General features: G+C 35.6%; 2 protein-coding genes and 1 non-coding gene across 3 annotated transcripts; 1 reads left to right on the top strand and 2 right to left on the bottom strand.

The window, feature by feature from the left end:
• Window positions 1–4661: 4661 nt before the first annotated feature.
• Window positions 4662–19067, bottom strand: LOC134226214 (molybdenum cofactor synthesis protein cinnamon). Its single transcript, XM_062706831.1, has 5 exons — window positions 18918–19067; window positions 7029–7162; window positions 5873–6966; window positions 5475–5814; window positions 4662–5417 (listed from the first exon to the last, which is right to left on the bottom strand). Exons 1-5 carry the CDS (start codon window positions 18934–18936, stop codon window positions 5172–5174), a joined length of 1833 nt encoding a protein of 610 aa, XP_062562815.1. The 5' UTR covers window positions 18937–19067; the 3' UTR covers window positions 4662–5171.
• Window positions 15979–16054, bottom strand: Trnav-aac (transfer RNA valine (anticodon AAC)). The gene has a single exon. It is a non-coding gene; the product is annotated as a tRNA-Val (tRNA).
• A 692-nt stretch (window positions 19068–19759) lies between the features above and the next one.
• Window positions 19760–24219, top strand: LOC134225285 (galactosylgalactosylxylosylprotein 3-beta-glucuronosyltransferase I). The gene is made up of 3 exons (XM_062705236.1): window positions 19760–20242; window positions 22819–23164; window positions 23336–24219. Exons 1-3 carry the CDS (start codon window positions 20004–20006, stop codon window positions 23708–23710), a joined length of 960 nt encoding a protein of 319 aa, XP_062561220.1. The 5' UTR covers window positions 19760–20003; the 3' UTR covers window positions 23711–24219.
• The last annotated feature ends 3321 nt before the right edge of the window (window positions 24220–27540 follow it).

The following is a 27540-nucleotide window of genomic DNA, read 5'->3' on the forward strand; positions in this document are numbered from 1 at the left end:
TTTTATTCATTACTCCTTTGAAAAGTTAATTAAATGAGCTCAAATGGTTATAAATAAAGTCGAAGTTATTACCAATAAATGTATTTTGACCATACCCTTTGAGCGCATAGTTCAGTCTGACCCATTTTCAATAGGAAACGATGGGACTAGATTTCCCGTCGAATGAAACTTGTTGCGAGAAAATCGGACACAAATAAGTGTCTAAATGGCGATTGCGTTCTTTTGCGCACATACATACAGACGCGCATGCACACACATACAGACATCACCTCAATTCTTCGCGCTGAGTTAGTTGATATATACCACTAGGGGTCTCCGGGCCTTCTATCAAACATTCGTTTTTGGAATGAGCATTAACCTTGGAGTACGAGAGAGGCAAAACACGGTAAAAAACAAATGAAAAAAAATCAGAGTGACTTAACTCTGTTAATTGCAAATACTGGCAAGAAATTCTTTCAGGACATTTTAGTCGAAGCTTTGTCCTTGATGTGTATCATAAAAGAACCCGGGGATTCCTGAGGAAAAAAAGTTCTTCACTATCAAAGTTGAAAATAGCGTCGTTTTGGAAAAAAATATTGCTTCCGCATTTTTTCAATTTTTTTCACAGTGTAACCATTAGTTTTGCACACCATTTAAAAGCTTATACAATAACCTTTGTAATGATGTATTAACATTGAAGAAAAAACATTTAAAAATATTTCAATAAATAGTTGAAAATAAAATATTTTTTCAGAAAATTTGCTAACTTTTTTACCCATTTCTGACTTTGCCACCTTATATCTTTGGAACTAGTGCACCTAGAGACTTCAAATTCAGAATTTCTCTTAATTAGAGTATTGACAATGGAGAGAAAATATTTTAAAATAATTCGGAAGACATGACATTTTCGATTAATGACCGCCCGAAATCCTATAGTGATACTTCATGTCGATTATGTGTCCGCGAAGTTCTGGCATTTTTCGGATCGTTGCTACGAGTGCGAACTTATTGATTTTTGCATCTGGTCTTTGCTTATCTACCAGTTCGATGTAGACTCGATTTGGGGGTGTGTCGGAGAGGGTGTACACGATGTTGTTCCATTGCTGTCTACCGTTCTGCTGTCGGTCATAACCGGATTTTCTACTGTGTTCGATTACAGACTGATTTCCAACATCTTAGTTTACCGGGCTATCTCACCCGACAGCACCATTTTCTTCGGGACCATCAGGTTCCTTCATGATATGTCACTTTGCACCTAACCTCACTAGTTTTTTCTGTATGTAGTAACAAAATGGCCGCCGCAAGCAGCTGGCGTCTCTTGCACTTAACGCAATAAATTGTTTCAACTTTGTCACTAATTCGGTATTAATTCTCAATCTTCACTAATATCTTCCCTCGGGAACTCGCACAGGTTATTTTTGGATGATTCCGCTCTCTACACACATAAAATAGATTTCCCAGTTCGGTAATTTTTTTGACGAAAAGCTTCGGTAAACATGATAAATTACAGTACGTTCGGTTAACAAGATTAAATTTACCGGATTTCGGTAAAATTTTACAGAACAAACCGTAATTCCAAAATGATTTGACAGACTTCGTTAATTAAACTGACAGTTCGTTCTGTAAAATCGGACAATCACCGTACATTGTAAAATAAATACCGAACAAACTGCAAAACTACTTCTGTTTTACAGTACTCCGGTAAATCGTTGAACGGCGGTTGAACTGTCAAACTGTCATATTCAGTTTTGTTGAATCAAAATCTATATGTAGCGAGCGGCTGTTTCAAAGCTGAAAGAAACGGTAAATAATTTTCCATTGAATTTATCACGGAAAAACTAAACTGATAAAAGAAGAAATGATAACAGGTATGTTACGTTCATAATCAAGTAATTTGTTTTTCTCCGCAATAATTTTTTTCAGCTTTGGAGCAGCAACTACGAAATGCACGGTCATCACGCTCATGCAACATTTTTTTTCAGCTTCCTCCCTTGGAAACAATTTACTGAAAAATTGAAGCATCTTCAAATTTACTCCGAAGTAAAGCGGAATATATAATTATAAATATTCATTTGATTTACGTTCATCGTTTTCCGTATAGAGAAGCAGAGCCTGATTTTCTCTAAATCCATTTTTCCTAAAAAAAAAACAAATAAAGAAGTCATGCGTTTAAACTACAAGTCTATTTTTTTAATTTGATAACAACTAAAAGCATCAGTTTTTTCCCCATTCAAATCGAAAAAACAACCGAAACGTACGGTAGTTTTGTTTTTCAAATTACCGACAGTACGGTACTTTTTTGACAGATCATCAAAAACTAAAACTACCGAACGATCGGTAATATTTTCATTTACCGAACTGATTACCGAACGTTCAGCTGTTGAAAGTTCGGTAAAAAATTACCGTACACTGTAGAATATTCTAAGTGTGTACACACTTGTTAATTGCGTTCACGATTCGACCGTAAAAAACTTGAAACGCACGCGACCGTTTTCAGGATGCCTTTGTGTTCTCTGTGGTTAAAAATAACCCTGCTCCGGAGCATGGTTAGATTTGACAGTTCGATAGTTAAACTTTGTTCGCGAGAAAATTGGCGCCAAATCCATTTTGTTCCAAATAACTATCAATCTGTCAAAACTCAAATGGGTCGGCTTCGGGGTAAAATTTTAACCACTATGGGAAAATAACTGTAAAATTTTAACTAAAAGTTAAACGAATCGATGGAATGGTTCACAGCCTGCAAGGATTGTTGTCATCAGTAGAAGAATGAATGATGTTGTCAATGTTTATCATTTATTTGAATTCGTAATTCAGCTCGTTTTTAATCAGTCTACTGATTTTTTTATTTTTTTAAAATAGCATATGTTTTGCCTTTCACGTACAACTAAGTTGTACCGAAAGGCTATCATTTCACTCCAAATTCGAACTTTTGATAGAAGTCCCGGAGACCCATAGTGTTATATACCATTCGACTCAGCTCGATGAACTGAACAAATGTCTGTCTGTCCGTGTGTGCGTGTGTGTGTGTGTATGTGTGTGCGTGTGTGTGTGTACAAAATGCCATAAAAAACATTAGCCAAATTTTCACATAGAATTTCTTAACCGATTTTCTTTCAACAAATTGCATCCGCCAGAGACTAAAACGCTGTTGATCACTATTGAATTTCATAATAATTGCAAATTGCAAAAAATAGATAATATTAAAATAGTGATGAGACATAGTCACATAGAACAATAATATGTTATGAAAAATGCCTTGCATCTATGAATATTTTTAAAGTTTATCCATGGCTTGCTCCAATTAAGAGTTTCATCGTACTATAAAGATGCTCGTGTTGCACGTATTTAGGCGTAAGTATGCTCTTCGTTCAGTTTCATAGTACTATGAAATTGTCCGAAAGTCAAAATTCGAATATAGGAAAATCGAGAAACTTTTGGCAGAGCCATCTGTCGTCTACTAGTGTAAATTTTCTATCATAACATTAGACGGTGCAACTGTTTTGCCTTTCTTGTACATCATCGAGGTGTAAGCGTAAAGGCTACATTTATTACCTTTTTGCGCGAGAAAGGCACCACCAACGCTAGGTGGATTAATCTGGTTTTTTTCATACTCATGATTAACCTCAATTGAAATTCCAGTCCTTGGCTGTTAGCCCATTAAAAATGAAGCTGAGGGTACGTATTTGGCAAATTTATTATGTTTTGCCTTTCTCATACAACAAAGTTGTACCGAAAGCCTATATGATTGCTCCAAAAAAGAACTTTTGATAGAAGGCCCGGAGACCCATAGTGTTACATACCGATCGACTCAGCTCGACGAACTGAGGTGATGTCTGTATGTGTGTACTGTGTATGTATGAGTGTGTGTACAAATTTGGTAGACACACTTTTTGGAACTTAGCATTATCCGATTTACTCGCAACAAGTTGCATTCGACGGAAAATGCAGCCCCATTGTTTACTATTGAAAATTGGATCGATCGGACATTGCATTTCGGAAATATTGAAAAATCATTGTTTTTTTGCAAGGGTTCAAGAAAAAAAAATAACCCATTTTTTTTTCAAAGATGGTGGCAATGCATTCTTTAAATCAATCCAAAAACTTCCAAATGATCGACAAAATTTGAGTTTGCCCCCTAAAGGGCTTTTTTTATTTTTCTTATGTGATTTTTCAATACATTTTACGATGCACGAGAAAGGCATCATCGCCGCTATATGGATTAATCTGGATTTTGGAAGGGTTGAAGTTGTTCAAGTTGAGAAAATATAAATTTATACGCGAGAAATGGCAATATTGTCAATTTTGGCAGGATAATTTTTATTACTGAAACAATTGAAACTCAACTTCAATATTCTTTGATCTTTTTCTTCTTCATTGGTATTACATCCCCCACTGGCACTGGGACATTGAAGCCTCGCAGCTTAGTGTTCATTAAGCTTTTCCACACACAGTTATTAACTGCAGGGTTTCTAAGCCAGTTGCCATTTTTGCATTTATATATCATGAGTCTAACACGATGGTATTTTTATGCCCAGGGAAATCGAGACAATTTCCAACCTGAAAATTTCCTAGACCGGACCGGGAATCGAACTCATCCACCCTCAGCATGGTCTTGGTTTGTAGCCGCGCATCTTACCTCACGGCTAAGCAGGGCCCCCATGCCATTATTGATATGCAAATAATCTTCTGGCTTAATTTGGTCGCCATTATTTATTAAATATAAGGTATTATAATAACATAACAATAATAGGACAAACCGGCAAACGATGTAATTGTTTTCAAGTTTCAAACTTCTACAACTTGATTGATGCATAAAGTTTTTTTTTAACAAAATTAAAGCGCTATAGATCTTAGAAAACATTGATCATGCATACAACACATTCGGCTTAAACCGTACTTATTTGTTAATTATTGATCACTACATATATATCTTGGCTTAATTCGCTTATTTCGACCTCAACTGTTAGATGATCTTTAGCGTCGAGTGTACTGAACGTTACATTCGAAATACGCGCATTTGTCAGGATGAAATTCTGGAACTAAAGGTAATAGTGCACACTCGTCTCTCAAACCTGGGGTGGCATTGCACATATTGGCTCAAAACGATCAAACCATGACTCAAAGTGTTACATTTATGTCATTAGCTACCTTGTGCTTGCGAAAATAAATATCTATCCAATAGTGAGTAACTTTTACTCATAGGCAGAGATAAAATCGGCTCGCAATATAGAAGCTGTTAGACGTTCCCCTTTGGTCACCTTTGTTTTCGACGGGGAGCGCGCAGGTAAATGTAGCAAGACATCGGCTTCAACTATACTTTTCAATCGACTACTGATCTGCTTTTCAGTTATTTGAACGTAGAGCTTATCATTCTTTGATATGACAGAAGCACGTGCAAATTCTGGTCTTGGATCCAATTCGTAGCTGTCAGTTAGAAGCTGAAGAGAAGCATATATCAAGTCAAATTGTTAAGAAAAACGTTATGCGATACTCACCTCAACAGAAATGTTCGGTAAATTACACTTGGCCAATATGAAAGGTGCTTCGTTAGTAGATGCCAAGTATTTTCTCAGAGCAGGTAAAGCAAATAGGTGAAAAGTAACAAACGCAGACACCGGATTTCCAGGAAGACCGAAAAATAAAGTTTTCTCCTTATTTGCAAAGGTGAATGGCTTTCCTGGTTTCATATTGACTCGTCCAAATTTTAAATCATATTTTAGTTCTTTGAGCACGGGCTTTACGAAATCTTTATCCCCCATTGATACTCCACCAGTGCAGATAATGGCATGCGCTGAGCCCGTGAGAGCCTTTATCTCTTTAAGCAGAGAATCGTAACTGAAAAGTTATAAATTGTTTAGTGATGTGCAAAAAGATAGGTGAGATTTTTACAGACTTATCTCTAACAATCAGTTGTTGAATTTCGCACTGCTCATCGTTGAAACCGAACTGCTTTAGCAATTGTACCAGCATTGTTGTATTGGAGTCATAGATCTTGCCTTCGATAGACATCGCTTGATTAGAGTCTTCATATGGATGAACAAGCTCATCGCCCGTTGAAATTACCGCCACCTTTAACTTGTTTATCTTCAATGGTTCTCCGATAGAGGCCATCAAAGATTTTTGAGCGGCATCAACAGGAAAGCGATATTCGAACACTTCTTCTGCCATGCGCAAATCGCTTCCGATGGGTCGAATTTCCATGTTTGGGGTAACATCATCCAAAATTTCAACAATTCGCTCGATGTCATTTTCAGCAGAAATTAATTTCGTGTCCTCAATTTGAATCACTGCATCTGCTTGCTCTGGCAACGGTGCACCAGTATTGATTTTGTAGCACTCGTCGATGTTGAAATTGTCATCAATTATGCCACTCCCAGCCGCTACATACCCCACAACTCGCTTCACCCCTTTTCCACCAATCGACTTCAACGCATAACCATCCTTAATAGAAGCTCGAAAGGGCGGAATGTTTACTCGGCTGAATTGCTTTTTTGGGATGGACTTTGAGGTGATAGTTCCAAGGATAATTCGTATTGCCTCATCAACATCGATCATTGGAAATGGAGAGTTTCTGTCATCACCTCCTTTGCCTGTCGCATGAGGACAAACATGTACGTGCTCGGAACTAGTTGCCGCTTGCACCTTTTTATGAGTCTCTCTGACTTTAGGAACATCATCACTCAGCAGCTGCAACATATGTGGAATAACGTCGATTATAGAGAGAAAGCATTCTTCAACGGCCTTTTTACTGCCAGGGAAATTCACAATCAGCGATCGATTGCGTACGCCACATGTTGCCCTAGAGAGAACGGCGAATTTGGTTTTCTCTAAACTTTTTAGCGTCATTGCGAGAGCAAGTTGAGGAGCCTCTTTACTAAGAACAGCCTTCGTTGCCTCCGGAGTTACATCGCGAGGAGCAAACCCGGTTCCACCGGTAGTGAAGACTGCACTTACTTGAAGAACATCAGCGGCGTATATGAGAGTTTGCTAAAATAATGCTTGAATTAGGACATCATACATTACACGAGTCAAGTGCATAAGGACTTTACCTTAATAATTTCAATTTCGTCCGGTATAATCAGATAATTAACTTCAGTTGAGCAGCTTAGTTTAGCTTTGATTAAATTTACAAGATGCGGTCCACTTGTGTCCGTGGCAGTCCCATTTGAACACGTATCACTTACTGTAATCGTTCGTTAGTTGGAGTCGAATAAGCAAATGATAACTGTGTTGGATGTGAATGATGAAATGCGTGTAATGAGACAGGTGAGAGGTGCCATTTATGAAATAAGTTTCAATTCATTGGAGCATGAGGTGTTTATCAGAGGTCAGTTTGTTACATGCAATTCAATAATATACAATGCACGTAATAGATAGTGTCCCCAATTTCCATTGGCCTAAAAAAGGCCCTCCTCAGATCCACTTGTGCCCTCCCCCCAGAAAATTTGAAAATCGAACCCCAAAATAGTAAATTTTCATGTACCACAAAAATATTACCTCATTCCGCATTGCATCGTATGTCTTCTTTAATAATTTTTGGTAAAGTATCAAACTTGTCGTTGCAAAATGTCAAGTCCAAGTAATATAGATTTTCATGATTTTTAAGGCCAATCACTTCCATTGGCATTAATTAGTTAATGCAACGCGTTCATTGATTATACCAAGTAAAAACAAGATAGTTTGAAAAAAATATATATTCCTGTTCTGACATTCAACTATGTTTAGATTTGAACGAAGTTGAAACATTATTCGACCTGAATTTAAAGAAAAAATAAATACTATTTTATTTTTAAAAATACTATTTTTTGAAAAATAGTAAATTTGACTGTCTACGTATATTATTGCTCCCATTATTGTATGCTCCTAAATCCAGCCAATGAGAGTTCAAACAATAATTCTTTTGTAAACCTTTCCAAAATAGAAATTGGATATTATTCAAGTATGCCGCAGCCCGCAAAACAGTTGATCAAATTATTTTTAAATAGAATGTCCTTACAAGTCTAGATGATCAGTTGTCACTGTTTAACAAAACTCGGCCTCTTGTAACTTAACAGATATGCCTTTTCTAGTCGTATTGTTGAGATCGGAGAATATAGGATAACGGATATAAAGTTGTGGAATAAGGAAGAATAGTTCTTTTATAGACTGAATGAATATTACAAACTTATACAACAATAAAAAATCACTCTAATTTAAAAAAATAGTTTAATGATTCTAATATTTCTCGCGCCTAAAATCATAGGGAAGAAAATGCATTAATCGATATCTCTTCTTCGATGTTTTCTTTTTATTGATGTGGTGAATCACGGTAGTTTTCCGAAGATTTGATTGTATGGTGTGATAAAGGTTGATTGCATATTGCACCAGAATCAACAATCACGCTTGTAGCTTTTGAAACAATTGAGTAATTAACAAAATATTAAATCGATTAAAAGAAATCGCCCTTATGATTCTAAGCGTGAGATTTGTTCATTTTAGGGTTTTTTTTTCGAATTTCCACAAACTATGTGTTACTACAAAAATTTAAAATTCTGACGAAAACTTAGAATAGAGTGGGGCAAGGGTACGCAATTAGTTTTCAATCGAACATGGGGACCTTATGAAACAAGCTTCTGCATAACAAATCACAGTCGACGATTCATATACTCTTCCTTTATGTTACCCAGTGAAAAAAATAATGGATATAATTAAATTCGTTTTAGCAGAACCCTTATTGCAAGACACCTCAAAAACGCACTCTTACCCCACCGGTGGGGTGAAAGTGCGCATTGGGTGGGGTAAGAGTACGCACTTTTCCAATCATGTGTTTTAAGTATTAATTAACACAAGAAGAATCTAATAACATTTAATTGATGTTTACTGAAAGTATATTGTGGAATGTTTAAAGATTACGTAATATTGAAAGAGGGAGAGGGCCCTACAAATGTGAACTTTCATACGAAAAAAACATTGTGTTTTTTTAAATATCAAAAAACTAAGGAGGTAAAAATTTATCAGGTTTCGCGTAGCGTAAACAAAAGAATTATCCTTAAAGAAAGTCCACTAATTACGTAACGCAAAATTTGGCCATTTCACACCCCCCTCCCCCTTCTTACAATTTTTGTATGAATCCTCTAAAAAATGCATCTCGCAACCCCTCCCCTACCCAACCTAAGCGTTGCGTAATTTATGGATGTTGCTTTTGATGATATGAAAAAATCATTTAGCTGAAATTGTGTTTCCAGACTATGTTTAGATGTAAAACAATACCTAATACAATTTCATGATTTCGATTCAGCGCTTTGTTCGCTAAGTCGCTTCTAACACCAAATGACTTCAGCTTATCCTTAGAAGGAGAACTTAATTAATAATTTTCGATTTCTATCCCTTTTTTGATTGTTGTGGATCTTTACGAAAGGTTATCGAAATGGTATAATGTTCACCTGATTGAACGTATATATGGTAATGGAATACTAGTTGCGGAAACACAATTATTTTTAGCAAAATGACCAAAAAATTATCTTACTTCATATCTCCCTTGTTGTTTATTCAAATCGTTTACAATTACACATGACAATAGTTGATCAGAATACCTGCCAAACTGATGCAGTGCTGCTAGTTTATCTTGTTTTATAACTTTAAAAAACCGAAAACGTACTCTTACCCCACGCGCACTCTTGCCCCACTCTACTCTACAATTTTTTTTTCACAGTAAATATATTGTAGTTCCTGTTGAAAACCGAATTGAGCTCGGGCGACAGTCATATTTCTACCCCCAGTATCAAGTTTATTTACGAAATCTCAAAATACGGTTTGAAGTATTTTTCATTCAATACTTAAATAACATCTTCCGGATCTCTATGATTTTTTCAAAAATCTATAAAATAATCACAGAATTGTAGAACAAAAAATTTACAAAAATCTAACAACATCTCCAAAATTAGTGCAAATATTAGGATTTTTTAAACCTCAGTTGTGTATGACGCTTTGCGGAGCAGCAACTCTTCAGTATGAACTCTCACAATGATAGAGATTGTATTGAAATTTTTAATCAATATCAACAAATCATCTTCGTTCCTACTTTTATTAAGTGAGGGATTTTCCTGAGCTTTCAAACTCACTGTCTCACATTTTTTTATTTATATGGATCGTGAGAAAATAACCGACCACGTGGTCATATTTTTGAAGATTTTCGAAACCCCCTCCCCCCATGTGGTTTATTGTGGAACCCCCTCCCCCTATGACCACGTGGTTTTTTTTCAAGTACAAAAAATTAAAAAAAAACGTTCTATAACTAAAACATATGGAAAACCCGCTTAATTTTGGAAATGGAATCAAACCAAACGCACCATGGAAATCATAAATTTTCTTTAATTCGAACATCTTGATGATGTAATCATGTTGTATTGCGTATCAGGATATTTAGAACTCGCACACCCCTTCGATGCATCAGGTTACAAAACATTTCGTCCTGCGAATATTTTATTAGAATTTCTAGAAAAAATTTTTTTTGTTTAGAAATTTTCCAAAATATCCCTATAGATTCATAAGAGTATTTGGACCTTCCGTAGCTCTGGAAGTACTGGAAAATCTTAAAATATAGTATCTTAAGTGAAGCATCTGAGGTGGACTCTGACAACAAAAAGTTTGTCAGAGTCCAGTTCAGGAATCACAAAGTTGATACACAGAAAATAAATATGAAAACTAAGAAGCGCGTTAAAAATATAGACATCGAAAATTACACTATTTTGGGCGTACATGGATATTTTCCAACAAGTACACCCTAAATGTATGCAATTTCTATAGCATTATGTCAGTTTCTATAGCATACTTCATATAAAAAGTGACATAATGGAATGGAAATTGCATACATTCATGCGATAAAATCGTTTAAATTTACGCTCTTATTGGCATTCCATTTATGTGGATTACTTTCTTGTATCTGTGTATGTAATCTAAGAGATGCAAAAAAAACCTCCTGCTGATGTTTCTTTTGAGTAGCATTCCTGTAGAAATTCCAGTTTTGTTTCAGAATCATCAAATTAGTTTACCTTCCAATGTTTATAGGTTTTTCTCTTTAGGTTTACAGAATGTCAAAACTCTCTTCACGTAGTGGAATTAAATGGAGAATACTTAACTCGTCTTAGACGGTTGAATACATTCCACTAAAAAGAGCTTAAAATATTTTTTCTCTTCATTATGCCAAGATTCTATTATTTTAATCAGAACCGTAACACAATGTCCTTTATATTTCTATCCTCTATTCTATCAATTTTTTGCTTAAAATACTAGTTTTCATTTTAAATCTTCAGTCTTTAATATCTTTGGGTTCCTTTTGGTACTCTTGAATTTTTTGTTATGTTTTGTATATTTTATTTTATTAGTATATTTTATCGGCTCGTGGAAGCAAATGATGCCATACTATTCTCCCGGTTACTCTGGTGATTCTTACGAACAATTTTCCAAGGAACTTCTATTCCACATCTCGAATATGCTTCAGTCAATTGTCCTTTTATTAGTGACTCATAGAGGTATGAATGTATTATAGACCTTTTTTGACTTCGGATCTTTCGATTTATCCAATGAACCAACTTGTGAATGATGTATGATATAATATTCCATTAATATTGAGTTGATATGAAATCAAACATTATTATATGCAAGCTACTACAGATCTTTTCGGATATATGAAGTTTCAGGGTAGAGTCAAACTTGAGCTACAATATTTTCCTGTAAAGCCAACATGTATGATGATGAACAATTTTGCTGAAGAAAATGGTTTCATAGCTTTCTTTTATGATTTTACAGATAATCTAAAACGCTGGGCAAATATGACCCGTCCGTCCTGAAAGGGTTGCGATTTGTTGTAGAATTCTTTATCATAACACTATTTTTTAACCTAGATTGCCTTAACAATTTGAGTGTTTATTCTGGAACACTGAAACATTTTTTTATATCGCAGGAATATCCAGTCCATAGTTCCAAGATCCTTTTATGATTTTAAAAAGCATTATCATTATTTAGGATTTTTTTAGAATTGATTTTTTAAATGCAAGCTTCTCTATGTCATAACCTTTTTCATACGCACTATCAGAATTTTGTGCATTTAGAACATTTAGATGCATTATTAAATTTTACGATCAATTATAGCAATTGGTCTTCGACAATATCATAAAAAACTAGGCTTCCCTAGCCTAAATTATTACCTACATTTATTGCTTGGGTTAGTATTGAAATCCACAATTCTTTTGAATTTTCAAGAATAATTATTCTTGAGTTGCAAGGAAAACCCACACATTCACAAGAAATTCTCCAAGGAGCCTCCACGGAAAAATCTTTAGAAGTTCTACGACATTTTTTTTGGAAATTCTGTGAAAGAGTTCCGAAATATGTTCGGTAGAAATTTCGAAGAACTAGCTGTAGAAGGATCTAAAATGCATATTTCCGACGAAAATTCCAATAAACATCAAATTCCCAGGAAAATCCAGTATAAATTAGAAAGAATTTCCAGCTGATTTTTCTACAATATTGTAGGGAAATTTTTATAAATCTACAAAGTATATTCTTCTGAATCTCCAATGGGAAACAAAAATCAACGGAGATTCCAAAGTGTTTCATGTGGCATTGCCGTTTAATATCTCTTGGAAATTCAGAAGAATTTTTCTTTAACATTTAGAAGTCTTCTTCTTATTCTATGGCTCCACATTCCAACTGGAACTTGGCCTGCTTTTTAACTCCGGATTGGTAATCCTACGTCTTGGACAAATCCTACGGGTTGGAGCACCTCCCCCTTCTGGAAAGGGGGGCTCCCATGCAAATAAAACTGAAATTTCTGCAAAACTCGAGAACTAATCAGAGAATAAATCAATTTTAGGCGAAACGAAGTTCGGCGGGTCTGCTAGTGTCAAATAAAAATAAGAAAACTGGTGGCAGGAAATTTCTCTTGGAAATGAAGAAGAATTTCTCGTGAAGATTCAGAAGAATTTTTTGATGAAATTTATTAGAATGTCAAATAAAAATAAGTAAATGTGAACAATATGTTCCACCGAAAATTATTTGCATTCCCCACGGAACTGCTTTGAATTTTCAGACAGAATTCCCAAGGACATTTTTTCGGAGTTTTCTGGAAATTTTTTTTGGAATTTACATTGGAGATTTGTTTAAATATTGAATTTGTTTTTATATTGAAAATTGGTAGTAAAATTTCCTACGCAATTTTTTCAGCGATTTTGTATCATTTCCGCGAGAATAGTTTAAAAATTATTCGGAATTCCAACACTTTATCAGGATTATACGAAGTAATGTCAAAGTTTTTGCAGGAAATTTCATAACGGGATTCTTCCTGAATAACCTCAAGAAATTTTTTGCCATTTTTTCTAAAGATTTTTTCTTGGATCATTGTAATTTTTTTTTTTCGAAATAGTAGCAGCAGTGCGCAGATGTTAAAGTGTCGGCGGCGTGATGCCAAAACCATCTGCGGCGGTTTGCGTGGCGGATTTAAAAAAAAATCCATTTATACATTCCAAAATTTGTTGTTAAAATTAGGACTGTATCGCAACCTGTTTTTTCGTTTATTTTTTATGGATATAGGATCTAAGGCCCGATGCTCATGTAGCGTCTTTTTAACCCAACGTACACGCAGCGGTAAAAAAATGTATCGGTGCGTCGACGCTGCGTTACCGTTTTTTCTCGATGCACACCTGCGTCTTTTTAACGCTGAGTTGCGTGGGCATCTACCCTAAGATGCGCATTGCGTTCATTGATTTATTGATTTGTATTCTTCACACCGCTATTTTCCTTCACCAAAACTTTTTCGTGTAAAAAAAACACGTGGTTCGAGAACTAGCGCCCCCTCCCCCCCCATGTGGCTTATCGTGGTCATTTTCCAAATCTCCCCCTCCCCCTATATATAACCACGTGGTTTCTGGACGCCCCTCTTTCCCCATCAGCTCTTACCTTCTAAGCGGTCCTACAATCGTCATGAAGTTGGGGAGAAAATATGTCCCCTTTATTTAAATGTTTTCGAAGCTTTCCGCATTGTGCATAAAGGACATCGTGATTCAGAATCCTCACTACACATTTATCTATAATTAGTATAATGAATATGAAAAATAGACACATATTGACTAAACCACACCATTGATTTTTCGCATATTAAGTAATGTTAACAACAAGAAAAATGAGCGACAAAGGCATAAAAAACCCTTGGCAGCCCGTGCATGCACTGCTGTATATCGCCTAAAAATATTATCTCTCATTAGCTGGGGCTACGTCCACCCCCAAGGTTTTCTTAATAAGCTTTGCAGTTTTTATAAATAAAGAGATCCTTATTTACGTTTGTATGATATGCGGAATGCTTCGAAAATGTTTAAATAAAAGGCTCATACTTTCATCCCAACTTAATGATAATTGTATGATATTCCGATTTTTAAAAGTACTTTGAAGGTAAGAGCTTTGAAGGCAAGGGAAAGGAGGAAGTCGGTTATTTTCTCACACTCCATATAAAAAAAAAACTGTGAGACGGTGAGATTGAACGCCTATAGACCTATAGGAAAATTCCTCATTTTTGGGATTTTTGAAAAGGATTGGATTTTTGAAAAAATGTTATTTAAGAATTGAATGAAAAACACTTCAAACCCGTATTTTGAGATTTCGTTAAGAAACTTGATACTGGGGGCGAAAATACGGCTGTCGCCCGAGATCACTTCGGCTTTCAACAGGAACTACAATATATTTAGTGTGAAAAATTCTTGTAAGTTTTGTGAGTTAGTTAGTTAGTAATTCGAAAAGACCCTAAAATGAACAAAACTCGCGCTTAGAAAAATATTGGCGTAACAGTATTTATCGATTTCCTCTAATCGATTTTATATTTTGCTAATTACTCAATTGTTTCAAAAGCTACAACCGGTGCAAGATGCAATCAACCTTTATCACAACACACAATAAAATCTTTGGAAAATTACCGCAATTTGCCACATTAATAAGAAGAAAACATTGAAGAAGAGAAATCGATTAATGCAGTTTCTCCCTCATGATTTTAACCAAGAGAAATATTGGAATCATTCAACTATTTTTTTTAAATTAGAGTAATTTTATTTTTTATTTTTGTATAAGTTTGGTACTACTCATTCGGTCCATGAAAGAACTTTTCTCCGATCTCAACAATAAGACTAGAAAAGTGTCTGTTAAGTTACAAGAAACCGAGTTTTGTTAAACAGTGAAAACTATTCATCTGTACTTGTATGGACATTCTATTAAAATAATTAGATCAACTGTTTTGCGGTATACTTGAATAATATCCGATTTCTATTTTCGAAAAGCTTACAAAAGAATTATCATTTGAACTCTCATTGACTGGATTTAAGAGCATACAAGTATGGCATCAAAAATATACGTCAACAGTCACATTTATGTTTTTTTTTTAATTCTGGTTGAACAGCAATATATTTTTTTAAACAATCTTGTTTTTTTTTTACTTTTTAAACGCTTTGCAAACACTTAATTAATGGCAATGGAAGTGATTGGCATTAAAATTCTGAAAAATCTATATTATTTGGACATGGCATTTTGCAACGCCAAGTTTGATACTTTGCCGAAAAATTTATCAAAGAAGACATATGATGCAAGGCGGAATGAGGAACATGTGGTACATAAAAAATTAGTATTTTGGGATCCGATTTAAAAAATTTCTGGGGGGGGGCACAAGTGGGTCTGGGGAGGGCCAGGCCCCCCCTGGCCCCCCCTTATTTACGCCAATGACCCAGGGATCAGTACCGAATGGGCTAGGAGAACCGCTGATATCAGAGAAAAAGTAGAATCACTAAAATTTATCACGGCAAGGTATAGCCAACGGAATTCAAAATAATTTAAAAAATTTGGTTCAATCAAAGGTAATTGCCTATTTCCGGGGATTAAACCACCCGACTTGGACGTTAATTGACAATGTTATGAATACTCATATGTGAATATGTACGTTATGTGGAAGATATTGATTTGGAAAATGTATTGGAGGTAACCACTTTCCCTTCGATGGGACTCGAACCCATGACCCTACAGTACGTTAGACTGGTGCTTTAACCAACTAAGCTACGAAGGACCTCCGTCGGCCTTCGCAACCTGGCGGCTACTGAACGAGCTCGAGATTCCCAAATTGGACGCATAGTCAAATCACTCGCAATCCATTTATCAAGCCAATACTTCCACATGTGTATTGTACACGTCCACATTAGAGGAGCGTGAGTATTTAGAATGTCTGGCGGCTATACACATTCTTCATCAGCAACGGTACTGATCACGTGAGGTTGTGTAAGCTATTTGCCAGTCGGTCGTCAAGCTCAGACCCGACCGCATTGCGTAGGCAAGAGCACGCAACTCAATGTCGGGTGGTTTAATCCCCGGAAATAGGTAATTACCTTTGATTGAACTGAAAAATTTAAAAATTTAAAAAAAATTATTTATTTAAAATTTATTTATTTATTTATTTATTTATTTTATTTATTTACGAGATTAGATTTACTCAATAAACATAAAAAATAGTACCTTTCCCGGGATCAATTCGAAAAAAACTTTTATTATCATGAACAATCAAATAAATACATGTACAATGTAGATAATCAAAAGTCCAACCCGGTGCTTCAAATTATTTTGAAATACTTATCATTTTGAAATTTTTAAAATTATTTACAGAATTGTATCCCACATCTCGCTGTGGAAATTTTTCCTACTTTTTCTTTTTTGACATTTCTCCAAGCGTATGGTGTCAGAGTGATACGGATGATGGAGGTGCAAATACTGTAGTGATAGATAACGAACTTTCCAAATTTTCCAATGCCTAAACAAACAAGTGACATCGTCGAGCGGATCAGCAGATTAGCGAGAATAACGAACAGTTTCAAACACCGAGAGGTGGACGAAAATCGCAACGATACAGCTGGAGCTATTCACTTCGCGTGCGGCATACTTGAGAAAGACACAATCACCGCTAGGGTGATTACTCTGGTTTTTTTTCGGTAGTTTATGGTTTCGTATCGTAAAAAAGTATCTAAAAAAAATTTCGTTACACTCATAAAATACACTCAAACCAGATTCTATTAACTAATGAGCAAGGCGAATAGACTACACATTTTTCTATTGTTATTTATTTTAATTAAAAAGAGCACGCAACGCGTTGATGTTGATGCTATCATGCCATTATTGAAAATTAGTTTTTCGCTAGTTTTGTAATGACAAAGACCACGGATTTTTTTTGCGGGCCGTATGATTAAGAAAAATATACTCAAGGGACGCTTTTGTTGATAGAAGACTCGAAGACCCATGTTATACCAATCGACTCAACTCGACGAATATTGAGTCAGCGCCTGTATGTGTTTGTATATGTTTAGACAAAATGCGAGACGTTTTTCAGTACTAAGCTTGTTTTCCGATTCGCCAAATAAGTTGCGCTTGACGTGAAAAGATCACATTCCCTAATTTGTTCCTAGTGAAAAATGACTTAATCAGCCGTTGCGTTCTGCAGTTGCTGATAAACCTTTGGTTTATTCCAAAGGATTCAGACTCTGAACTTTTGTCTTGAAAATCCATTTTTCTCGGAATTTACTTTAATGATGAATGGAAAATTACTTAAATGAATGCAAATAATGGAATCTATCCACATAAAGTGCTTCGATGTGTATTTTTTTATTAAATTGTATAATGCGTGAAAAAAGCTCCACTATTTGTAGGTGGATTTATCTGGGCTTATACATTGAGAACCGGTAAATGTATCTGGTATTCAGTTTACTATGCTTCAGCCCTACGCAATAACCCATTTTTTATTTTTAGAGTAATGTGATACTGGCATGGAACGAACGATCACTTTAAACGTTAGTGACGGTTTATCGATAAAAAACATTACATTCCACATTGCATCAATAAAATAGAAATATCAAAAGAAAAAAAAATTCATTTAATGTACTTTTATTCTGAATTTGACCAATGTAGACAAATATAAAAATCACTTTAAATGGGACAGTTTAAATTTTCATGTGTACCTATCTATGCTGCCCATGATCGCATATATTTAGCATTTGCAGTTTTGTCGATTTTTAGTTAAGCTTATGAATCGTTTCGAAATTGCTAGTTCTTTCAGCCGATTAAGCACTGAAAATTCTGTAAAACGTAATCAATTTGCACTCAAATAACAAGTAATGTAAAGGCTCCCCAGACCTAAGCGATTTCATCGCCGCGACGGCGACAACTAGTCGCCGCGATTCTATCGTTCGGTCGCTGCAGGCAATGTTCCATTTATCCTTCCATACCAGCGACGACAGAATCGCAGTCGCCAAGCGATAGAATCGCATCGCGACTGTCGCGTCGCGTGTGTTTGGGGGAACCTTAAATGTAGCTGTTGGCACTTTTTAGAAAATTACTCATATACTGAAGAAAATCACTAACGCCAACGTTCCATTTCTACCGCGCAAACAAACATGCGAACACAGGTAGATGGTTTGCTATCATGCTAATCATTCATCTATGACAAAACCATGTTTAAAGATATGTATGTAAAAAGGAAACGGAATTCATTTACCTTCATACAAACGGTAATTATCAATGATTTGCACATTTTACGTTCCTACTAAGAGCGAAGTACCTAGGCATCTTTATTGGTATCCACAAAAACGGTATTAAAATGGCAGTCTTATCTAATGTGATTGTTTCATAATATTTTGTATTCTGAAATCATTGAACAAAATATTCCTACAAAACTACCAATAAAATAAACTCTGCTAAAGCCATCATTCCCCACAGTACATAACATATTAATGTTTGATTATGCACCTCTTATCGTAGCAAATGTGTATTTGAGAGTAGAGCAGATGACCTTGAATGTTGATGTAATCGCGTTGATATAGATATTGTAACTCAAACTACTATGAATGAGCATATGAATATGAATGAATAAAGCAATAGTTATCACTTACCTGTTACCACCGAAAACATTTTACACTACTAATGAAGGAATAAAGCGGATTTACTCTAAACCGGCATTCAAAACCTGGGCACTACCTGTGCAAGTATGAGGAACTATCGAATCAAATGTTATCAAATCTGTCATCATCTGCGAAACGAGAAAACTGTTATACAGTCGTGTTTATGTCGCGCGTTTGTGTTTTTGTACACGCTAACACAAATCAAGTCAGGTTTTTAAAGTTCTCGCGCTTTCAAATCGCCCGCAAAGTAAAATGAGTAATGTCCCTGATGTTGAGCTGTTCAAAACCTGCTCAAAACGAGCAAAGTTACGCACGATAATGCTAACGTATGCGTTTGAACAGGGCAACTGAATTGAATTCAATTGACTTGTGCCAAAAGTTGAACATGTTCAACTCTCTTTTCGTTCAAATGAGTTGAACGAAGTTGTTTAGACGTTCAATTCACTTGCCTTGTCTAAACCTCGGTCTAAACTTGCATTTTAACTTGATTGTTAACTGGAACATAAAGTATAGGTGGACAAGATTATAAACTACAAAGAAAAATAATTGTCGCTGTCCGGAACAACTTTCGCTGGCTGAGATAGAGAGGACGAAAAATCCATACGATTTGGCAGTTTTGTACAAAACATGTTTTCGGAACAGAACGAAAGACTTTCGCTTCGGACAATCTTTTTCTATAGTCCTCTTTTGGGTGGACTCTACTAAAATAATAATAGCATGGAAAACCTGAAAAGAACTAGCCTAGCGTGCGAAATAAAATACCAGAAAAGCAAAATGCTGCCCTGGATTCCGAGGTGATTCTGACGTTTTCGATCGTTCGTTTCCATTCATGTTTTCAGAGAAAATGAATGAACGAGAAACGTAAACAAAATTTTTGCTTTCGTGGTAGAACTCCGGTAGTAAACTTTCAGTGATAATAACTAGCACATAATTTTATTTTGAATAAAAATTAAATAAAAGCGAAATTCTGCCTTCCGTGAGCGAGAGCATATGTTTACGTAGAATATTGTGCCGCGAAATTCTGCTCCAAATCGTTTACAATTTCGCATCCGAAAAAAAATAAGAATAGCCTGCACAATGAATCAGGAGATTCGCATGAAAACTAAGCACTTCTACGGTGTGCTTGTGATATTAGGCTTCCTGTTGATTTATAGCTTAAGTTCAAACCGAGGCTGTGATAGAACCGCTGACTTGCAATTAGATCTGCAATCCTTCCAGGAGAGCCGGGAGGCCTTCATTCCGAACCAGAGGGGACCAACCATCTACGCCATAACGCCAACGTATGCCAGGCCCGTGCAGAAGGCCGAACTGACCAGGTACTTGGTTTATTGAATTTTATGAATCTTGGATTCCATAATGGTTAGTAAGTAGACAAACAGACGTAACACTCCAGAATATTAATATACCTCCAGAATATTAGTATACATTGTTCGCTTTTTTTTATTGATTCAAATTACAGTGCAAATTATTTAGTGCTTAGAGGAGTGATGAAATTCAACATTGTAATTTTATTGGACACGAAAACCAACCCAAGTAACCAAAAGTTCCTTTAAGAGTATGTTTTTCGCTCAATCAGCTTCACTGAGCTGCTTAAGCGAAAAACGTACTCAAAGGGACTTTTGGTTACTTGGGCTGTTAGAACGTGTTACACTTTGTATCAGGTCAAGGATGAGATTGTAGATTGTAAAATCACTGTAATAAAGCTCTAAAATTCCGGTTATAGTAAGGTATAAATATATTTTTTGTTGGCATTGCATTTCCCACTGGGATATTACCGCCTCGCATCTTATACCACAGAGAACTTATACCTACCGTCAAACGGGGTGACTTGCAATACTTTTCAAGTTTCTCGCTCAATAATTCTGAATTAAAAGGATTTATTCATTCTACTAGTACATGATACTTTTAATGGGTCCTAATATTAGTGATTAGACATATAATCAGATATACAACAATAATAAAAATATGAAAATCAAAATGATGGGTGTTGCAAGCCACCCCTACTGCGGGGTGACTTGCAACACATCATCGAATTCAATCATAACATGTTTTAGAACAACTTAATCATAGTGATTTTTCATCCTTGGTCATTATTCATCACTGTCAATGCTGGGGCCTTACTTGAGAGATCCCCCCTCGCATTTCGCCTTTTTTACGATTTCAACGTATCGATTGATATTTTTAAGTCATCGGTTTGAAAGTGCTCTATGTCGGCTTAAGAATGGTGTGCACCACCAGTCATTCCCTGGATAGTTGTTTTTAAAACGGATTTCCGTCCATTCATTCACGATTTACGACGTTCGACTTTCAATTAACGAAAATGTTTCACAAAATAAAACAAAAAAAACAACAGTGAGTAATATTTTCACCTAAATACCAACTAGGCCCAACAAATACAATGTAACCTAGGGATGCGTGACGACAAGTTCGATGTTTGGCCATATTTTTATTGTAAAAAAACAAAAACTTGTGGCAAACCCAAGTGTTGCAAGTCACCCCGCTGTTGCAAGACACCCCGTTTGACGGTACCATCTTTGCCAACAAAGATGAAGAAAAATGACAGAACTTTGATTTCTATTTCTAATTCCGTTCTGGTGGTTGTATCAGATAGTTAAAAAGTCCTATCGTTAGGCTGAAACTTTGAGAATAAAAAATATGGAATGAATAAAGAATATAGAAGAAATTAAATCAACAAAGAATTAAGAAAAAAGGAACGAGGAATAAATAACAGGTGAGAGTGGCGTAGCCACGGGGGTGGTTTTGGACATAACCCCCCCCCCCCAGAGACAAAATTCTTAAAAGAAAATTTTTTTTCGAACCTTCTCGAAATTTAAAAATGTTCAGAAACCCCCCCCCCCCCACCCCGTTTTCTGGGTACACCACTGACAAGTGAAGAATAGAAAATTAGATCTTTTAGTGGAATGCCTTCATTTGTCATGCCATAAGACGAGTTAATACTAACAGTATTGACCCGATTTTGTCTACCCCCGATTTTATCACGTTTTCGACCCCATTTTGTAACCCAATTTTTTTTTAAAGATTTTAGTCTCTTTTTATTTTTACAAATTTTTTATACCGCAAACAACAAGGTTCCGTTCGCGTATTTTGCCTTCCCAAGGCAAATATTAATATTTGTGAAACAAATTAAAAAACTGAAATTAAACAATTTTCTGATTTTGTCACATTTCCTATTTTATCACCCAAATATTCACCAGGAGGTCATTAAATTTGAATATTACTGTATTCCATCATTGGTGGAGCCAGATATGGGGCACCACATATTACAAGCACGCTAGTGTACCCAATAGAAACGTTCTTGAACCAAGTGGTATCTCATCAAATAACTATGACTGACGCCGCCAGTGTATTCCCTCGCTTGATTGTAACTTCACAGTGCACAAGTGGGAAAAAAAGGAATTTCTTATGAATCAAGTATTAAGTATCAACAATACAAAACCAAAAAACAAAATGCCACCAAATTTCTACAGTACAAAATTAAACCGTCTAAGACGAGTTTAGTACACTCCATTTAATTCTACTACGTTTTGTTATCTTTGCAGATACGTATTTCGACCTCAACTGTGAGGTCGTCTTCAGTGTCTTGTACTTGACTCGACTAGTCGAGTAGTGGAATTAAATGGAGTGTACTAAACTCGTGTTAGACGGTTGAATACATTCCACCAAAAAAAGCTTAAAATATTTTTCCACAAAATTAAAGTCCCACACTGAAATTCAATGACAATGATAAAAATATTGTAACTTAGGTTTTCTAGAGTTTTATCCCTATGTTAAATTATCATACTCGATTCGTTGAAAACTCTATTTTTGTGTACTCATTGCGTAATCATTAAATAATTTCAATATATTAAATTCCTTTTCTATTCATTTTCAGATTATCACATGTAGTGCGCCTCTCGCCGAATGTCTTTTGGGTGATTGTCGAGGATGCCGACCATGCATCCGATCTGGTGACGAATCTCCTGAGGCGGAGCGGTTTACAAGACCGCAGCATTCAATTGTATGCCAAAACGCCAACCAATTTCAAACTGCAAGGGAAAGATCCCAACTGGCTCAAACCTCGAGGGGTAGAGCAGCGCAACAAAGCCTTGGAATGGACGAGAAAACACATGGCTGAGAATGGAGGACGCGAAAGACATTCAGTTGTCTATTTCATGGATGATGACAACACATACAGCACCGAACTGTTCGCTGAGATTTCGAAAATTGAAAGGAATAAGGTAATAATAAATAGCTCATTTGGCCAAAATGAACTTTTTTATTGTGCATGCAAAAGCAGTGCCCAGTGGAGAAGGGAGTAAAAGATTCCATTGCGTAATCATGCCAAACTACTGCAATCCACTTTTTTACTTGTAGCCCATGTATGGAATAACTTTGATCTATCTTTACAGGTTGGAGTCTGGCCCGTCGGCCTGGTTGGAGGATTAATGGTCGAAAAGCCGGTCCTAAACCGGGATGATATAGTTCTGGGATTCAACAGTGCGTGGCGCCCAGAGAGACCATTTCCACTGGACATGGCGGGATTTGCCATCAGCTCCGATCTGCTTCTGGACAATCCACAGGCGCAGTTCAGTTACGAAGTTGAACGCGGCTACCAGGAGAGCGAAATTCTTCGCCATCTAACGATTGTCCACGAGATGCAACCGCTGGCGAACAAATGCACCGAAGTGCTTGTATGGCACACCCGAACCGAGACACCAAAACTGGACGCGGAAAAACAACTAACGAAAGCTGGAAAGCATTCGGACACTGGTTTAGAAGTGTAAACATGAAATTGTGATAGTTGTTTCCATGAAGTCTTGGGAATGTTTACAATTTTGTCGAAATCGACGCAAAACAAATGTGGCTTATGAAAATGTTCAACATGATAGTTGCTCGGAAATACTCATATTTTACTGTGGAAAATTTATTGAATAACAACGATATCCGTTTTAATGTCTTGGGTCCGAGAGTTTTGTGTCTCGTTTACATACCAGTATTATGCAGTGGACTTCATGCCAATCGAACAACAGGAGAAAACTTATTCAAATATTTCGGCAGCAGATACCTACATGATATTACTGTAGAGTATGATAATCTTTATTTTCATTTTCTATTCATTTTTCTATAAAACTATTGATTGTATTTTTTTACGTTCACTTTAAGACTGTTATCCCAAACAAAAAAAAAAATCAAATGGGAAAATTAATTTTATATCAACTTCAGTTAGTTATATTGAATCTGTTAGCTTGTATTTAAATGGGAAGAATTTCCTTTTATGTTTGTCACGTTTTCATTGCCTTCTATTTTTATTTTTAAAAGTATCACAAGTCGCCAGTCGATGACCTATACATACTATTTTTAAACTTTCGATAATGCCGTCAAACGGGATAACTTTCAATCTTGAAAGTCACCTTTCATGGTGTAACACTAATGAATGCCAATAAACATAAGTTCATTATACATAATGCGTAAATTATTTTTATCTCTACTTCACCATACAATATGGTTCGTGTCTTCTCGTTCTTTCAAAAGAAGTTTTAAAAAATCTTCATTTGCTGAATTCACGTTATTTAACAACATCATAAGAACAAAGTGCATGATATATCTTGACTAATTAGCTAACCGCAATCGATAGCAAATTTGTGATCGATCAACAATTATATGAAATGAACGTGCATTTCGACTTTCATGGTTGAAACATGGCACATCAGCAGATAAAAGTTGACAAGAAATAAAATTAAGAAGTAACTCAAAAAAATAGGGAAAGGAAAACCTTTGTATTTAAGAATATTGGAGCCCTGAAATGCGTTTTAAATTGAGTACGTAGTAAGTACTGCTAACTAAAACTTTCAAAGTTGTGTGCCGTGACCTCGGTGATTCTGAGCAGTTCCTAATTCTATGCATTTATAGTAAAATTGTATGAAACATTGTAATAATTTCGAAATTATTGTTTAACATATGTTACTTGCAATAATGTTATTCACTCATGCACGAGAACTATTCGAAACTACCATAATAATTTATTTACCATAAGCAATCAAAAAGTGCAAAGAATTAGGCCTTTGGTCTTCAGTAAGCCTTGCGTAGGCGTAGAATTGCCAATCCGGGGACGACGAGTTCGATTCTTGGCCTGGACTAGGATGTTTTCGGGTTTAAAACATTTTAGATTCCCTGGGTAGTGTATTCATTGTACTTGTCACACAAGAAACATACTCATGCAATTGGCAGGCATAGAAAAGCTTTCAATTAATAAAGGCGGAAATGCTAATAGAACGCTAGATTGAAAAGCAGTAAAAATACAGCTATAATGTAGACCTATTGGAGAAGAAGACACCGAAATTGGTGCTTTCACGGTAGGTATAATAAAATATCCACATTTCTCTGTAAATTTTTAAATACTGTGTTTACGTTCGAGAAAGTTTTTGATTAAAGAAATGATGGTCACGGCAGCAAAATTTTAGGAATAAGGAAATCATTCGAACGAATCAGATTCGGTCGAAAGTTTCGATGTTTGAAAATATGTCAATAATTGGAAATATAGGTACCGTGGAGGCACCATATTTGACGCAGTTAAGAAAAATTTAAAAAGAATCATTATTTAAAAAATAATTCCAATATGGATTCGCTTAATATTCTGCATAACGAGCTTACTACTATTATAGAATGTGTAGAAATAATGAAACTTCGAAATATAAGTTTATTTCTTAGTTTTTTAATCTGTTTTTATGTAGTACTTGAGGTGCCCAACTTGACGCACTAATTTTACTATGTTCCTTATTTGACGCAAAGTTGTTCCTAATTTGACGCACTTTAAAACTATGTTAAAACTCAATCAATTAAATGCCTTATTTTTTTATTATATAAAGACAGTGACAGACAGTGTAATAGAACTTGGTACGATATAAAATAAAAAGTTAATTAATTATACAAAGAGGCATTTTTTTAATTGTTCAGTTGTTCTGCAAGTTATATGCTCTGTGGCAAGTAAGTGTTTTGTTAGTTTCATGAACCCTGCACATCATTCAAAATGCTTCTTATTTAGGTGTTAGAATCATGTCAAAATATATATTTACGGGAAAATTAACTTTTACATTTCATTACATAACCAGCCTACCATGGTCTGTTGTATTTGTAATAAAAACATAACTTTCTTTGGTAATCTGCAATTTTGAATCTATAAACTGAGAAGTTCATATAGCTTCTGTCTAAACTGAGAAGGATACAGAAAACGCAACTTGTATATGAACGCTTTTAGAACCACATTGAAGCTACCAATCTGCAAGTGTTACGTGACCGGCAGATATATCTAAAAACATATGAGCTGCCCATCTATATACATTTTTTCAATAAACTATTAACATAAACTGAAGCTTATATGAAAAAGGCAGCCATATTTTTGTTTGATTTTATATTCAGGGTTGCACGACTAGTAGCGACAGGATAGCGACAGAGTAACAAATTGAAAATATATTCATTGTTTTGGTTTGTTAGAATTTCGTACAAAGAAAGTAAAGTGAATTATATGATACTAATTTATATTAAATTTTGTTTTCCCGCAAGAATTCTAGCACTAGCATATAAAAACAGCATAATTACCAAATACATGTAAGAAACGCGTCAAATAAACGCATCAAAATCGAAGGTAGCATAAGGCATACTATCATGGGCTGGACACTTAGTGGAATGATCCAATGTTGACTAATATTTAAAGTAGTTGAGAGTTAGTTAAAACTTAATGAATACATATTGCTTTTCCTAATACTATTATTGAGGTTTATTAGCACTGCCTTGTCTATTCGTATAAGATTAATTAGGAACATCACAATGCATTGTGAGCCTAATTTGACGCAGAACATTTTGGGTTGAAAAATGCGTTCGAATGTTTCAATGTTCAACGTAAAAGGTAAAGCTTACTCATAATGCTCAGCTGTTTGTAGGTAGGGGTAAAAGATTCTCACAAAAGTTATTTTGCGTGAAAAAATGATCATTCGATCCTTAGCATTGTGGCTAAGAAAGAAAAAAATTGACGCATTATGAGTATGACTTCCATATATTTTATTCGGGTACGTTGATTCTTCATCAATAATATGCTTTTTATGCCATATATGCAAAGAAGAAGAGCAAATAAAGCCATCTAGCTTGATTCGTTGATATATTTTTGGCGAAAATAGGTTTTCTGCATCATTTGATTTGAGAGTGCGCCAAGTTTGGACCTGCGTCAAATATGGTGCTTCCACGGTACAATACTCTAGATATTTGTGTTTCTATTTTTTTTGCATACTGTTGCGGGCACCCGTTAGAAATCACATAGTTCTATAGCATAGAAGTCACGGTGTCTATATGCGAAATTTTAAAACAAAAATCAGTTTCTTTGCGTTACCTACCAAATAAAAGTTAATACTCTCCATGTTCATGTCATGGATGAACGGGTAGTAGATTCCTTTCACTGTCTGGATGTCTGCTGCTCTTACTTGGCCATCTTGGCCCGGGTATGTCCGAATTATTCGGCCTTTCAACCATTTCCCTGATGGTACCTTATCGTCGGTAATAATTACCACATCGTTGACTTTGATTGGGACTGCCTCTTCAGTCCATTTGTTGCGCTTAATTAGAG

Source organism: Armigeres subalbatus, chromosome 3 (assembly GCF_024139115.2).
Source record: "Armigeres subalbatus isolate Guangzhou_Male chromosome 3, GZ_Asu_2, whole genome shotgun sequence".
NCBI classification, from domain to species: domain Eukaryota; kingdom Metazoa; phylum Arthropoda; class Insecta; order Diptera; family Culicidae; genus Armigeres; species Armigeres subalbatus.